Source organism: Ovis aries, chromosome 12 (assembly GCF_016772045.2).
Source record: "Ovis aries strain OAR_USU_Benz2616 breed Rambouillet chromosome 12, ARS-UI_Ramb_v3.0, whole genome shotgun sequence".
In the NCBI taxonomy this organism is placed as follows: Eukaryota; Metazoa; Chordata; class Mammalia; order Artiodactyla; family Bovidae; genus Ovis; species Ovis aries.
In genome coordinates this window covers 35,082,908-35,099,992 of record NC_056065.1, presented here as the reverse complement: position 1 = coordinate 35,099,992, position 17,085 = coordinate 35,082,908, and the positions used below count along the sequence as shown (strand labels likewise).

At 38.1% G+C, this 17,085-nt stretch overlaps 1 protein-coding gene across 6 annotated transcripts in view; it reads right to left on the bottom strand.

The window, feature by feature from the left end:
- Positions 1-17,085, bottom strand: part of RGS7 (regulator of G protein signaling 7) — a 472,754-nt gene that overhangs the window by 55,118 nt on the left and 400,551 nt on the right. For 3 of the 6 annotated variants that reach the window (XM_015099194.4, XM_015099193.4, XM_060396467.1), the window contains 3 exons: positions 10,885-10,949; positions 9,456-9,532; positions 9,268-9,349 (listed from right to left, as the gene is read on the bottom strand). In XM_015099194.4, coding sequence (XP_014954680.1) covers positions 9,268-9,349; positions 9,456-9,532; positions 10,885-10,949 — 224 coding nt within the window. Of the gene's footprint in view, positions 1-9,267; positions 9,350-9,445; positions 9,533-10,884; positions 10,950-17,085 lie in introns of all 6 variants that reach the window. The other 3 variants (XM_060396466.1, XM_060396468.1, XM_042257205.2) reach the window with 1 other exon arrangement.

Below are 17,085 nucleotides of genomic sequence, written 5' to 3'. Positions count from 1 at the left end.
GGCTGGATCTCCCTGCAGTCCAAGGGACTCTCAAGAGTCTTCTCCAACACCACAGTTCAAAAGCATCAATTCTTCGGTGCTCAGCTTTCTTCACAGTCCAACTCTTACATCCATACATGACCACTGGAAAACCATAGCTTTGACTAGATGGACTTTTGCCAGCAAAGTAATCTCTCTGCTTTTTAATATGCTGTCCAAGTTGGTCATAACTTTCCTTCCAAGGAGTAAGTGTCTTTTAATTTCATGGCTGCAGTCACCATCTGCAGTGATTTTAGAGCCCCCCAAAATAGAGTCCGCCCTTAAGGCTTCCTAAATAAGGCTTGAGATGTTCAGTTTTTTCTTTTGCAGTTCCCTGTTGTTGTTTAGACTCTCTTAATGTTGTCGCTGGCGCAGAGGGAGTGGAAGCATTCTATAGTTCTAGGATTAGGTGCCAGTCTTTTCGTGAGCCTGTGCTCTGGGGCTGTAACCTTTACAAATTTCTCTCCAATTTTTTTTTTCCCCTCACTTGGGAGAGACCAACATTAGTCTGGTATTTCCTTTTTTGTGTGGTGGTGAGGTTCCTGCACAACTCGGATCAGTTTCTCTTAAAGGCAGACCTTGTTAAGAAGATGAGAATGTTCTGAGAGTATTTGAAAATAGTTTCTTTTTCCCTTCCCCTGAGAGACGTACAAAGGGATTTCTCTTTGGATTTCACTGTGAGAATCTAGCAGAATTCCTGGAGGCAAAACTCACAAGTGTGTGGTGTCGCCTCAAGACCGGGCTCCCTTGGAGTCTTAACTTTCAGTTAAGTTAGTTAAGTTAGTTAGTTAAGTTAGTTTTCTCTGAACCTCCAGCAATTTGTCCATTACAGGTTAAGTTTCTTACCCGAGTATTTGTTCCTTGGAGGTTTCTGCTCTTGGGCTTCTGGTAAGTTGTGATTTCCTATATTCACCTGTCTCTCCAGTTTTGGGGACTTACAGCATTTTGCCTAATGACTTCATTCTGAGATGTAAGAAAAATTGTGGATTTTCAGTTTATTCAGCTCTTTTACTTATTGTGAGATTAAAAGTGATAATTTCCAAGATCTTTCAATGCTGGACTGGAAGTCTTGACTTATTTTTTAAAACTATTATTGATTTTTCTTACTGTATATGTAAACACATTAAATTTTAATTTTAAAACAGATTAGCATAAAAAGATAAAATCAACAGAATTTCAGCATTCATAATTATCATTGATATTCATGTATACATCTTTTCAGTCTTCTCTCTACATATCTGCCTGTCCCTCTGTCTTGTCTATCTAACTATATACCTATCTTTCCATCCACCTGGCTATCTATTTACCTATGCCTCTTGCAACAACCAAAGAATTAAAATGGACCTTTGGACCTAAGAGTATAAGATTGTATGCAAATATGTGGTCATATTACCTTTTAAAAATTGTTTGAAAATTTAATAGGTAAAGATATAAATGTTTCCCATTACATTTTTTACTTCTTTGATATTTTCTCACTGATGTATGAGTTCTATATATAAATAAAATTACTCCTTTATTATATGTGATAACATATAATATAATATCATTCACCTTATTTTTCTATTTTATTTTGAGGTCTGCATTGCTTTTGAACCTAAATTAAAGAGACTGAGATGATGGTTTTGTGTGATAAGCAAAAGTCTGGAGTAACTTAAGTTGAATCATGAATGTAACAAGTTAGTGAAATAATAAATTGAAAATCAAAATTATGGATAACATAATGGAGTGTTAACACTATGGAAGTTAATTTAGCGTCAATATATAAGGAAATCCTCTACTGTCATATAGCAAAATACTAATACAGTAATGGGGATAAACAAATTATAACTATATGCAATAATATGAAAGACTCTCAAAAGAAGATGTTGAATATGAAAAGAGTGATATTCCATTTATATAAAGACAAAATAAGCAAACTTATCTATGGTATGAGAAGTTACCCCTGCTAGGCAGCAGTGACTGGAATGGTCCCTGGCAGGGCTCTGGGATCCTGGTGCTTTTGTTGTTCAGTCACTCAGTTGTGTCCCTTTGTGACCCCATGGACTGCAGCATGCCAGGCTTCCCTGTCCTTCACCATCCCCCGGAGCTGTTCAAACTCATGTCCACTGAGTCGGTGATGCCGTCCAACCACTTCATTCTCTGTTGTCCCCTTCTCCTGCTTTCAATAGTTCCCAGCATCAGGGTCTTTTTCAGTGAGTCAGCTCTTCTCATCAGGTGGCCAAAATATTGGAGCTTCAGCTTCAGCATTGGTTCTTCCAATGAATATTCAGGGTTGATTTCCTTTAGGATTGACTGGTGTGATCTCCTTGCAGTCCAAGAGACTCTCAATAGTCTTCTCCAGCACCATAGTTTGAAGGCATCAGTTCTTTGGCACTAGGCCTTTTTTATTGTCCAGCTTTCACATTTGTATATGACTACTAGAAAAACCATAATTTTGACTAAATGGACTTTTGTCGGCAAAATAATGTTTCTGCTTTTTAATATGCTGTCTAGGTTTGTCGTTGCTTTGCCAGTCAAGGCTGGTGAATTGGTTCTGTTCAATTCATGAAAATTCATTGTGCACTTAAGCTTGTGCAATTTTCTGTATGTAGAGATCCTTTAGAAAATTATTATTGAGATATAATTGACATATAACATTATGTTCACTTCAGGTATACAATATAATGATTTAATACATGTGTATATTACAAAATAATATTGCAATATATGTATATATTGCAAAACTAGATAATAAGTCTACTTAACATTCATCACCACACAGTTTAAACTTCTTTCCTCATGATGAGTATTTTTAAAATCTACTGTCTCAGCAACTTTTCAATATACACTTTGGTATTAGTGACTAAAGTCAAGGTGCTGTACATCATATCTCCAGGATTTACTTCTTTTAAAACTGGAAATCTGTACCTGTTTATCCCCTTCACACCATTTCTCCCAGCATCCCAACCCCCAACCTCTAGCAGCCACCAATCTGTGTCTAAGAGTATATTTTTTTGGATTCTACACGTAAGTGAAATGATATTGTATTGGTCATTCTCTAACTTATTTCACATGCCCATGCTGTCACAAATGGCAAGATTTTATTATTTTTATGACTGAATTATAAATGTGTTTGTGTATGTACATATGTGTACACAAACACACATGTACATACATAAGGGACACCTCATTTTATCACACTTTTTATTGTTCTTAACAGATGTCACATGCATATCAGTGCTCAGTCATGTCCCACTCTTTATGCAACCCCATGGACCATAGCCCCCCAGGATCCGCTGTCCATGGGATTTTCCAGGCAAGAATAGAATACTGGAGTGGGTTGCCATTTCCTCCTCCAAGGGATCTTCCTGACCCAGGGATTGAACCCACATACTTCTCTTGCATCTCCTGCATTGGCAGGCAGATTCTTTACCACTGCGCCAGCTGGGGAGCTACAGATACTGCATCATTGTACAAACTGAAGGGGTTTGTGACAGCCTTGCGTCAAGCAAATCTATCAGCACCATTATTCCCGCAGTACTTGTGCATTCTGTGTCCCTGAGTCACAGTTTGGTAATTCTCACAATATTTCAAACTTTTTCATTATTATTATATTTGTTATAGTGATCTGTGATCTTTGACATTACAACTATGACTTGCTGAAGGTTCAGATGATGGTTAGCATTTTTGAGCAAGAAAGTATTTTTAAATGAAGGCATGGACGTTAGTTTTTAGACATAATGCTCTTGCACACTTAATAGCTCACCATATCATGTAAACATGACTTTTATATACACTGGTGAAGCAAACATTCTGTATGACTTGTTTATCGTGGTGCCCTAGAACTAAACCTACACTATCCCTGAGGTATGCCTGGGTCCACATTTTCTTTATTCACTCACCCATCAATGAACACTTAGGTTGCATCTGCTGTAAATAATGTTGCATTAAACATGAGGGTGCTTTTCTAAGTTCATGTTTTCATTTACTTTGGATAAATACCCCAAAGTGGAACTGCTGGATCATACTACAGTTTTATTTTTAATGTTTTGAGAAACCTCCTTACTGTTTCCATAGTGGTTGCACCAATTTACATTCCCACCAAGACAATGCACAGAATTTTGCTTCATATCCTCACCAACACTTATTATCTCTTATCTTCTTAGAACTGCCATTCTAAGTGGTGTGAGGTGCTATTTCATTACGGATTTGGTATGCATTTCTATGTATGGTATACTTCAATAAAAATTTTTTTTAAAATATCTGTATCTTAACCTAATATCAGGTTCCCCCTACCCTCCTCAACAAAAATGTGCCAAGGTGATGCCCGTCATAGTGTATCTGCAAGAATATTTATAATTGTGGTCTTATGCTTTATAGTTTGCAGTATAAATAATGTTCACCCACAGTACTGCCTTAAAGTATAACCCTAGAGCTCCCATAGTTCACTATGGATTTCCAAGGTGAGAGGAGAGGTGATTCACTCTATACAGCTGACTCTACCTTGCACATATGAATGTGCCCAGGTTCCCTACACTCCATCTCTTTAGATCAACTTTCAAAGTCAGGGTTAACTAACTTGATGGTAGGAGTCCTTTCACAAAGAACACATATATAAAATCATCATATTGTACACTTTAAGTATCTTACAATTTAGTTTGTCAAGTACACCTCCATGAAGCTGAAGAAAATGTAACTAAATCATCATATTGTACACTTTAAGTATCTTACAATTTAGTTTGTCAAGTACACCTCCATGAGGCTGAAAAAAATGTAACAAACAAAAAACCAAAGTCAGTGCTAAGGGTATAAGGGGCACCACAATGGGGCCATGAGGAACAAGTTTGGTTCTAGATATCAGGACCATTCTACTTTGAAAGGCCAGTTCACTAGACTACTTTTTCCCCCTCCGTGATGGTTGTATTTCCTTAGAATCACTTAGATCTAATTCAGTAGGTTATAAAAACTTTGAATCTTATTGAACTTCTCAAACTTCTTATGCAAATTTATAACCTCTTCTTCAGACACTTTTAAACCCCAAATTTTAAAGGACTTTGTGCATACACATACATGCTTCACCAGACTCTCCACACTAATGTATTCAAAGAAAAAAAAATTTACAGGAAATGTATAGAATATTTCAGACAAACTCTGATCTCTAAGAAATTATAATCTGAAGATATTAAAACAAGTACTAGGAAGTTAGTGTTAATGAAACTCTTTAGCACTGTGACAAACAGAATTTTTACTGCAATTTAACTAGTTGCTCAGTGGAGAAGGAAATGACAACCCACTTCAGTATTCTTGTCTGGAGAATCTTATGGATGGAGGAGCCTGGTGGGCTACAGTCCAGGGGTCCCAAAGAGTTGGACACGAATGAGCGACTTGGCACCCAACTAGCTGCTCGAACTTAGTTAATATAGACTAAGATGGTTAGATCATTGCCGACTCAATGGACATGAATTTGAACAAACTCTGGGAGACAGTGGAGGACAGAGGAGCCTTCTGTGCTGCAGTCCATGGGGTCGCAACTGACTTAGCAACTGAACAACAACAATAAGACTCCGTTAGCCCTTGAAGAGGCTTTATAAAAGTATCAAAACACTAAATACACAAGTCAACCCATATCCCAAATTATCTTTGACATTTGTTACAATTTGGTCTATTTCCCCTACCATTATCTTGAATACAGTAAGTCCCCTACATATAAATGAGTTCCATTCCAAGAACACCTTGGGAAGTCTAATTTTTTTCATTAAGACTAACATTGTTAGCCTGTGTACCCAACTAACACCACTAGCTATCTAGTAACTGTTTGCTGTAACAGGTTTACAATACTTTTCACACAAATAATACATAGAAACAAATAAAAAATAAAGAAAACATTTTAAATCTTATAATATACTGTACTACTGAATTCTATGCATTACTGTACAGTAAAGCACGCAAAAACACAACCACTTGTAGAGGATGTATGCACGTGACAATGTGCGCCAGACAAGTGAACCAACTTATGTGTTCGGACATGAGGGCGCACATTCTCAAGTTTGCAATGTGAAGGTTCAGATGTAGGGACATACTGTAGTTAGTGTTTGACAATTCTGTCTGGAGTCCTTAATAACTGAAGAGTCCTTCTCAGTGTTATGACTTCATTTATTTTTTTTTTTCGGGAGTAAACATGCACGTACTTAAGGAAACTAAATTTATTTCAAAAAGGTATTAAATGCAATAAACGAGTATACTGTGTTAAGTGATTTCACTAAAAAAATCACAATACATATATTTTCTACATCTCTAAGTATAAACTCATAATATTTTATAATATTCTACATTAAATTTAAGTATACTTTAAAGATTCTGAGCTTCTTTTTGAGATTTCCCCTTCCTGACTATAATTCTGGCTAATTGTTTCCAACCTATTTTAATTAAATAAATGACAGCATCAAACCAGATCAAATCAAAGCAAACCAAACAAAATGCAATACAGTATATCACCTTGACTTAAACTAGTAAAAGTTTTATCAGGATTAATTGTTCTCAGCTAATGGTTTTTCCTGTGGTCATGTATGGATGTGAGAGTTGGATTGTGAAGAAGGCTGAGTGCCAAAGAATTGACGCTTTTGAACTGTGGTGTTGGAGAAGACTCTTGAGAGTCCCTTGGACTGCAAGGAGATCCAACCAGTCCATTCTGAAGGAGATCAATTCTGGGATTTCTTTGGAAGGAATGATGCTAAAGCTGAAACTCCAGTACTTTGGCCACCTCACGTGAAGAGATGACTCATTGGAAAAGACTCTGATGCTGGGAGGGATTGGGGGCAGGAGGAGAAGGGGACGACAGAGGATGAGACGGCTGGATGGCATCACTCACTTGATGGACGTGAGTCTGAGTGAACTCCGGGAGTTGGTGATGGACAGGGAGGCCTGGAGTGCTGCGATTCATGGGGTCACAAAGAGTTAGACACGACTAAGCAACTGAACTGAACTGAACTGAAGGTTTAAGGGTAGGATTATGCAAGAGGAAATAAAATGAAACAAATCAACAAATAGTACTGCTAGGATAACTCCATTTTTGTCTTTGAAAACAAAGATATTAATATATTCATAAATCTAAAGCAATACAGGAAAAATATAATTATATAGCTTAAAAGTGTTTTAATTAAATTGTGTTATACATCTGTGAAATTGAATACAGAGTCTTTTATTCCAATGAGAATATTACTTTCTATACTTTAAAAACAGGCAGTAGTGTATTCACAATTTTGTAATAAGACTTTTTCAAAACCAAAATAAAAATAAGGACATTTTTGGAGGTATAGTTATCTTAGAAAGTTCTTCTTATTATTGTTTATTTAACACCACAGCCAGTGAATAGAAGTATAGCTTGTGTATTTTGCTGGGGAAATAGCCATTAAAAGCTCTTTTAGGAATGTCTTGCTTAACAATCCTGCCAGCATCATCTCTGTCAACTAATCCTCAGTAAGCACTCAGAGTTCTAAAATCCAGACACAAGGCAGGACCTGTGTGACTGATACGGCCTCCAGACAAGTGTCATCACTTCACGTGCACCTGGGACCACTTCGAAAACATTTCTTCTAACGGGATACTAAGTTGTAATGTAAAAAATAACTGAAGGTAGGGTTGGATTAGGTGCATTACATTCTCAGAAACGTGCAGATAACCCAAAGCTCTATTATTTTTTTCCCTCTGGAAAATAAACAGTAACCAAGAATTGTACAACATGTTCATTTTAAGAGATATAAAGCCCCACAGAGGCATCCACAAATTGAATAAGGGAAATGGAACTAACAGCTTCAGGGTGGTTTCTGCCTCCAGGCGCTCTTTGGGAGGACTTTCTAACTGAACATCTAGTGAGGGGTACAGCAGGGCCCCCTGGAGAACATTCATACATGCCTTGCTCTGTGGAGAAACAGGACTGGAGCCTACTCACAATGGTTACAGGGCACATAGAAGGCACGGGACTGGCTGAGTAATTCCTGGGCAACTGAACAGGCAAGTGTGTTGAGGTGGGATCAGTTTACATGATCTAAGAACGTGAGTTTTTGCTGTGGAATAGATGTGGGGAGAGAAGGGGATCTGACATGGAGCAAGTCCTCTTGAGTTGCCAAGAGTCATCAGATTTAAACTAGGCTGGAGATGGGCCATCAGATGTTCAGGAGCATAAAGTGGATGAACATGAGGACATAACTTATTAATCAGTTTCTAGAGATGGCTTAAAACAAGCAAAAATCCTACTTCATATCCTTGTAATACTTATGCATGTGACCTTAACAATCTTTTTCACACCATGAGAAATAAAACTCAAGCTGAATTTTGAGTAGGAAAGACAGTTAAGTCTCAATTCTAATTTTTTGTGAATTCAAAAAAATTCCATATGAAATCTGACAGTTGAATTAATATCTAGAATTTAAATATATATAAAATTTTAATTTTAATCATATATATATAGACATGTATATACAAACCTTTGGAAAACAGACCTGTTTTGGCCCATTCCCACAGGTAGTTGAGAGGAAAATTTTAAAATAGTCTCAAAGAATCTCGATTCATTTCTTGCTGTGATCCTGTTATTTAATAATACTATATAAATATCATTCTCTAGGTCTGTGTTTAAAGATATAAGCTCATAACCATTGTTTAACTCCTTACACAAAGTTTTCTGGTATTAATCAAGGTTGTTTGTTATTTGTTACTCTGGCTCATATGGTTTAACATTATTAATACTATAACATTACTATATAAGAAAACCAGCTAAGTTATTGTATGTAGAGTCAATGACCAGTTACATCATTAGAAGAATGAGCTAAGCTGAAGCAGAGCCACCTAAAACGTTTCCATTAAAGCTGACATTCAAGGCAGGCTATTAGTAGGTTTTAAAAAAGAAAACTTGGTGGAGGAATAACATTTTAACTCATACTTTTACTATAAATTCAGAAAAAAAATGTAGATTGGAAGCCATGCAAAACTACTTTGTTGCAGACTTTTTTCCTTCAAGTGTATGAAAGTATCAAGCACCTCAGAAGCCAAAAGTGAGCATGCAAGTAATGTCATGTTAGAAAAATGCAGTCTTGTAAATTAAATATTATACTATTGAATCCTCTAGTCACTTTATATACAAGTGGCACTCTTCTCCTAAATTCACCATGACTTCCGGGGCGGGGGCGGCGGGAAATGGAATTACTACATTCTTCCTTTACTTTCCAAAGGCTGAAGTTATGAATTCAGACAATGTTGGGGCATGTGCTTGCTCACCACAGGTCTGTGTACATCCCAGAACGCTCTCTCTTGACTATCAAGGATCTTCCTTTCAATCTTGTCTCTCTTCTTGTCCACTCTGTTAACATCACAACAATGAAGAGTAAGCAGTGTTAATCATAGTGCCTCTGTGGATAAAAGGCCACAACTTGAACAAATCTTCCAAAAGACTCACAAGGACTCACTTTGCTTGTGCTTCTGCTTGCATAAAAATGAACTCCCACTTCCGGGCAAATGCTCTCTGTAGCCTGGCCAAGCTCTCCTGTAAAATATACCATGGAGAAGACATTCTGGAGCTCAGTCTTACTATGCCCCCTTCTAGTTTATCTACCATATGTGAAAAGTGAAAGTGGAAATCACTCAGTTGTGTCCAACTCTGCGACCCCATGGACTATATAGTCCATGGAATTCTCCAGACCAGAATATTGGTGTGGGCAGCCTTTCCCTTCTCCAGGGACTCTTCTCAATCCAGGGATCAAACCCAGGTCTCCCACGTTGCAGGCGGATTCTTTACCAGCAGAGCCACAGGGAAGCCCAAAAGCTATCTGTTTCTGCCCGGTTGCATACCATATGTACTTACCAAGAAAACAAATAAAAATTCCTTGGAGTAAGTGTACTTGGAATGATAAGTCATGCTCACTAAATGCAGCTAATCCTCCAATTAACAGTCACAGAGGACATAGGAAAGCCTATTACAAACATCAATATTAGTGAATATGACTAAAACCCCCAAATACTAAACTTACATTAAAAAGTGCTCAAGAGTAATCCATTGTTTTTTCTTTGCCCATTTTACTGAATAAGAAATCAGTACATTTCTACTACTGATTCAATAAGTTTATCTGGTTTTTGAGAAAAATGTAAACCTTTGGCCCCCTACTACCCATTTACAGATAGTGCTTTAAGTTTAGTAAATCAGAAGATAGCGATCATCTGAACAGATTACATGAGGTCAATTTAATCTGCTGATGGTGACCAACCTAAAGATTTTGCAAAAACCATTTTTCAGTGTAAACACTCTTTAATTCTCTAAGTTTGGATATCTTCATTATATATAGTATATGTGTGTGTGTGTGTGTGTGTGTGTGTGTGTGTGTGTGATTGTGTGTGTATGTATACACATAAAGATTTTGGGCTTCCTGGTGGCTCAGTGGCAAAGAATCTGCCTGCCAATGCAGGAGATACAGGTTCGATCTCTGGGTCAGGAAAATCCCCTGAAGAAGGAAATGGCAACCCACTCCAGTATGCTTGCCTGGCATAAATCCCATGGACAGAGAATCCTGGAGGGCTACATTCATGGAGTCACAAAGAGACACGACTTAGTGACTAAAAACAAATGACAACATACATAAAACTTTTACATTAAAGTCAATTTTAGCAAATAATATATACTTCCTACTTCTTCCCTGAATTTGTGTATTTAGAATTTCATCATCACTGTGAATGATGAGAGGAAGTAAGCAAGTAAGGGATATAGTAATTATGCTGTCCCTCCCTGGAAATCTGATCTCTAAGATTCATGAATGTAGAAAGTTCAGAGTGCCCAGAAATGACCATAGGCCTTATTCTTGCTCATCTTATACCTTTCTTTGCCAGGAAGTCCTTGGTACTTACAGCTTCATAGTCGGCCAGCTCCAGCCTTGCTTTGTTTTGCATTGTTCTTTTGCAGAGGTAAACCGCTGAAAGGGGGAAAAAACCACAATCATTTCTTGCCTGCTTATTTACACTGAGGCACTAAAAATAAAAAATAGAGCATTATAAACCAAAGCATATTGGTCTTTGTCATTTTTCCCCAAGTTGTAAATTTCTGATTTTATCATTTTTGGGGGGGCAAAAAAAATAATCTGTAACATCATTACTGAAATTCAAGTGAGGAGAAAGTGTTAGTCGCTCAGTGGTGTCCAACTCTTTGTGACCCCAAGGACTGTATCCTGCTAGGCTCCTCTGTCCATGGGATTCTACAGACAAGAATACTGGAGTGGGTTGCTATTCCCTTCTCCAGGGGAATCTTCCCAACCCAGGAATTGAACCCAGGTCTCCTGAATTGCAGGCAGATTCTTTACTGTCTGAGTCACTCAAACACAGTGGTAATTTTAAAAGGTGTTATAAGAAAATAGACATGTTTAGAAGCTTGGTAACTATTTCATATATCATTAAAAGTTCTCTCAGGGTACTGTACTAGCCTCTAGATAGGATTTAACCTCCAAAAAGCACTCAGCAACTGCTCAGTCATGTTCCAGTGATTCCATTCTATGAAGTTCCTCTTGACACATTTTAACTCCAAGGCATTTCATCTGGTGGTTTGAACTGAACAGTTAGTCAGCTGGGCAGAAGAATTCTAGGTCCTTCCTATAAACTAAGCAGAGATGCTGTTCTTCCCCAGCTGGTAAACTATATCTAAAAGAGAAATGTTTATGACGGCTTTGCAATTCAGGCCCTTTGCCTCCCATTCCAGGAAATCAGCCTGAGGAGTACTGGAGCTTGACAAACAGCATGGTGATTTGGGAGTACAGTGCGGTATCCCTTACTTTTATTATAACAGCTGCCCAAAGCTTCACAAAGAGTCCAAGGAGCAACAGTAGGAGATTGAGCAGCCTTGGAATAATATCTCTAGGCCTGAAGATAAACTTCTTTAACAAGAACCTGACACCTCAGACTTGGCATGAAAGCATAGCTCAGGTCAGTCACAGAAAACTTATCTGGCCAGAATTTGTTCTGTAACAATGATAGAAATGCAAAGACACAGCACATTTGTTTTTATTTTGTTGTTGCTCAGGGCTAAGTCATGTCTGACTCTATGTGGTCCCAAAGACTGTAGGCTGTCAGGCTCCTCTGTCTGCGGGATTTCCCAGATAAGAACACTGGAGTGGGTTGCCATTTCTATCTCTGGGGGATCTTTCTGACCCAGGGATGAGACCTATGTCTCCTGCATTGCAGGTGGATTCTTTACCACTTAGCCACCAGGGAAACCCCACAATTGGTACATGTTGTACTTTAGTCACTACGTCATGTCCGACTCTTGCGACCCCATGGACTGTAGCCTGCCAGGCTCCTCTGTCCATGGGATTCACCAGGCAAGAACACTGGAGTGGGCTTCCATTTCCTTCTCCAAGGATCTTCCTGACCCAGGAATTGAACCCAGGTCTCCTGCACTGCAGGTGGATTCTTTACCAACTGAGCTACAAAGGAAGCCCCACATTTGGTATATGTCCTTAATAGCTGAGAAAAGTAGCAACTATTCAATATATTACTGAAAGTCTTTACTGAATGCTCTGCTAAGTTAGATATCAGCAATCTTCTATTTATCTCACGTTTTCGTGCATTGAAAACTTGGCCCTTGACCTTGACTGAACAAATCCTGTCACTCTGTGGAACTCAGCTGCCTCATCCTTAGCTGAGATGGTCAAATTGGATGACCTCTCAGGTTCCCTCCAGCTCTGAAATTTCATTACTGGATAAAGTCATGATTTAACACTGACATGGACATTCTGAGTCAAGGAAGAGTTGAGGGCATGCCATTGCTTTGCCAAAAGAAACTTTGGAACCTTGCCAGGTGTTCAAGTTTACTCTCTGACTTCACTTTCTTCAGGGTTCCTACAAGAGCTTTTGTCTAGTGTGATTTAAAACAATCTAAATCTCCTTCAAAGGGAATGACAGAGGACGAGATGGTTGGATGGCATCACTGACTCAGTGGACATGAGTTTGAGCAAGCTCCGGGAGATGGTGAAGGACAGGGAAGCCTGGCGTGCTGCAGTCCATGGGGTTGCGAAGGGTCGGACATGGCTGAGTGACTGAACAACAACAAAATCTCCTTTCTGTTAAGAGAATGTAGAAACAAAATACTAAAATCCCCACACCCTCTCCCTGCTTAAGGAAAATGTGAAACCAGACATCCAAATTTCTTGTTAAGCAGGTTTTAATTAAAAGAAAAAAATTTTTTTTGACAAATCACTCGGACTTAGAAGTAGTCTTATTTCAGCTCTATGCCACAAAAAAATGTCTATTATCTATCCAGAAAGTCTTAGGATATAGAATATTTACCTCCTAGGGTATGAAGTTTCTGTCTCTTAACTTCCCAGGCCGAGAAAATTTCAAAGACCAAAACCTGACTGAATAATAGTCTGCACCTTACCAGCCACTCTATATTAAAACAATGAAAAATAATGCCTCTGTTGTTGATTTGTGTATTCACTAAGAACGTTTTTCAGCTTTAATTGCTAGACTTGAGGAAACTGAGTCTTCATGAAATAGTATCGCTAATTTGTAGATGGACTGCAGCATGCCAGGCTTCCCTGTCCTTTACCATCTTCCAGAGCTTACTCAAATTCATGTCCATTGAGTCAGTGATGCCATGATCTTACTTCTTTGAATGTTGAGTTTTAAGCCAGCTTTTTCATTCTCCTCCTTCACCTTCATCAAGAGGCTCTTTAGTTTATCTTCACTTTCTGCTATTAGGGTAGTGTTATCTGCATATCTGAGGTTATTAATAGTTGATAGAGCAATCAAATATCTTCATTCCAGCTTGTTCTTCATCTAGCCTGGCATTTCACATGATGTACTCTGCATATAAGTTAAATAAGCAGGGTGACAATATACAGCCTTGATGTACTGCTTTCCCAATTTTGAACCAGTTTGCTTTTCCATGTCTGGTTCTGTTGCTTCTTGACCTGCATACAGGTTTCTAAGGAGGCAGGTAAGGTTTGCCTATTAGTGCTTACTTATATTCTGACTAACTGTAAAAGACCCTGATGCTGTGAAAGATTGAGTGCAAGAGCAGAAGAGGGTGACAGAGGATGCGATGGTTGAGTGGTATCACTGACTCAATGGACATGAGTTTGAGCAAACTCTGGGAGATAGTGAAGGACAGGGAAGTATGGTGTGCTCCAGTCTAGGGGGTCGCAAAGAGTTGGACATGACTTAGCGACTGAACAACAATATTATAAATGATCTCATTTATATGAGATCATTTTTTTTAATTTTTAAATTTTCCCTTTCATTCTTTGATCGTCAAAAAGTCTATATAAGGATTGTAAGCAGTCTTTTATTTTCATGGCCACCACAACTACTTTTCTTTAGTAAAACTTTAAATGAAATAAATGAGCTTCCTGTAGTTATTAAGCCTAAGCAAAATGGGAAGTCTGGCTGTACACTGACACTGTCAAAGCCCTTTTTATTGTTGTTGTTTAGTTGCTACGCCGTGTCCAACCCTTTTACAACCCAATGGACTGTAGCCTGCCAGTTTCCTCCAGCCAAGGGATTCTCCAGGCAAGGATCCTGGAGTGGGTTGCCATTTTTTCCACCAGGGTTTTTTCCACCAGGGGATCTTCTCCACCAGGGATCAAAATCGCTTTTCTTATGTCCCTTGCATTGGCAGGTAGGTTCTTTACCATTGAGCCATCTGGGAAGTCCCAGAACCTTTCTATATAGGCTAGAGGTCCTCAAAACATCCTGGAGGAAATAGAGCATTAGCTGAATATTTTGGGGCACAAACCATCATTCTGCAAGATAAGGCAAGTTCTGGACAATTTCCATTGTTAAATTGTTAAAAGTTCCTTATGTTGAGAACATGTCTGCCTTTCTGCAGTTAGCATGCATTGGTCTCAGTTGACCCTAGGATGAGATGAGTGAGGCATTTGCCTACAGGGTAAGTCAAGAGATTGCCAAATTACCCACTAATCAAGAAAATAAATAATACTTTAATGTAACATATCAGAGAAGGCAATGGCAACCCACTCCAGCATTCTTGCCTGGAGAATCCCAGGGACGGGGGAGCCTGGTGGGCTGCCGCCTATGGGGTCGCACAGAGTCAGACACAACTAAAGCGATTTAGCAGCAGCAGCAATGTAACATGCAAAAATAAAACTGCAAAAAAATCTACAATGAACAAAATATAAAAGTATTCAATAAGGACATGCTCCAACAGGGCCAGGATTTGGGTGAAGTGAATGAGGAGAGTCATAAAAGTATAGCATCAGCTCCTGTCTTTATTGGAAGTTTCAATTTCTTGAGGTCCACGTTCTGTTTGAACACTGGAGATTGCACCCTTAACAGGAGACAGACGAAAGATGTTGGTTGATGTGTGTTCATCTGCAGGAATTTCAATGTGCATTGTTTGCTTATAATACCAGTGAACTTCCCACCTCTCGCTTCTGTTTGAGTTTTCTATCACCACTATAGTCTCCACTTCTTACCATAGTTCTCTGAAAAACTTCCTTGGGTCTTGGCCTCCAGCTTTCATTGCAATCCCTTTATACTAGATGATTCTTGATGTAAATACACGGGAAATTCATTCCTGACCCCATTTTAATTGGATTGGATTATCTTTTTTGTACTTGGGTGAAAAAATATCAGAAATCTCACACAACTTAATTTTCAAAAAACTGGTGTTTTTTCCCATAGCCCTTAACACGATCAACATATCCTATTTTTCTACAAAACCAAGGTAATCATGGAAAAGTGTTCCTCCATCTAAACTGGCTTGTAGATGTTTATGTTCTGCAGAGGCTTTCCAGTAAGTTTCAATTGGTGATGAAAACAGACATTAGATATTGACAGAATATAAGAAGCATTCTTTAAATCTTCTTTAATCAATAAGCTTTGTCTGTCTGAAGCTGTTTCAGAAAAAACAGCTAAGTAATCACTATTATTTCTGTTGGGCCTTCCAACCCAACTACAGCATCAACATCCTCTTTATAAGAAAGTGTTCATGCTTTATAAATGTTCTTTAAACAAACAGTGGTGGGAAATTCAAAGTTGGATACTTTGAATCGCTTCTATACTTGTACGTAAAATGAAAAATCACAGAAGACAAAGCATCATTGCCTATAGGAGTGGTATAGTGACTGAGATCATTATCATTTCACTTTCTCTTTGTCTATAACCTTTTATCGAATATTTATTTTATTGTTCACTTGTATAATAATACACTTGCATATTAATCTTCACTTGTATACTAAACCAAGCAAATGAGACATAAACAGGTATATGTTTATTCAGGGGAAAAAAAAAACCAGAATAATAAAGACTATGCCTACTTTTAGTTAAAAATTAAATGCTCTCCAGGTTTGGGAGAAAGTTTAGACAATGACTCTCATTAAATGGACTCTGACAAGAGCTAATGTTAAACCGAATGACATTAATAATTTTGAGATGACTGACTTTGAGAGATGTTCCATAAATTATTTTCTGTGTAAGTCATGCCATTTCCTCATGTTTAGCACTAAAACATTAATCTATCATGAAGTGTTGAAATATGAACTGCAATTGTAAACACTAACATATTCATGAAAAACACAAAAGATGTATTGAGAGAACATTAAGAATAAGAATTTGCTTTTATGCAAGGAACAGGGAAAGCGTATCTGTCAGTAAATAATAATGACAAGTGAAAACAATTTTGATCCATTAAGTATGAGAGCAACAATACCAGTTTTCTTAGGCATATTAATTTTGATTCATTCAACAATTTTAGGGAGTCAGTATTATTATCTTTTTTTCTTGAAAAGCAAGCAGACAGGCTCAGAAATGTAACAAGCCTTGCCCAGAGTTACACAGTTGGTATGTCGCTGTGACATACCAACTGAGTTCAGGTCTGTCTGCCTCCATCACCTGGGTTTTTCTCCATGAGCTCCTTTTCAGATGTCCAGGTGTTTTCTTCACTAATATGCCATACTCTTTGGTGAAATAATTCCAAGGCACCATCCCAGGTTAGAACTGGACATGGAACAACAGACTGGTTCCAATAGTGAAAGGAGTACGTCAAGGTGGTGTATTGTCACCCTGATTATTTAATTTATATGCAGAGTACATCATGAG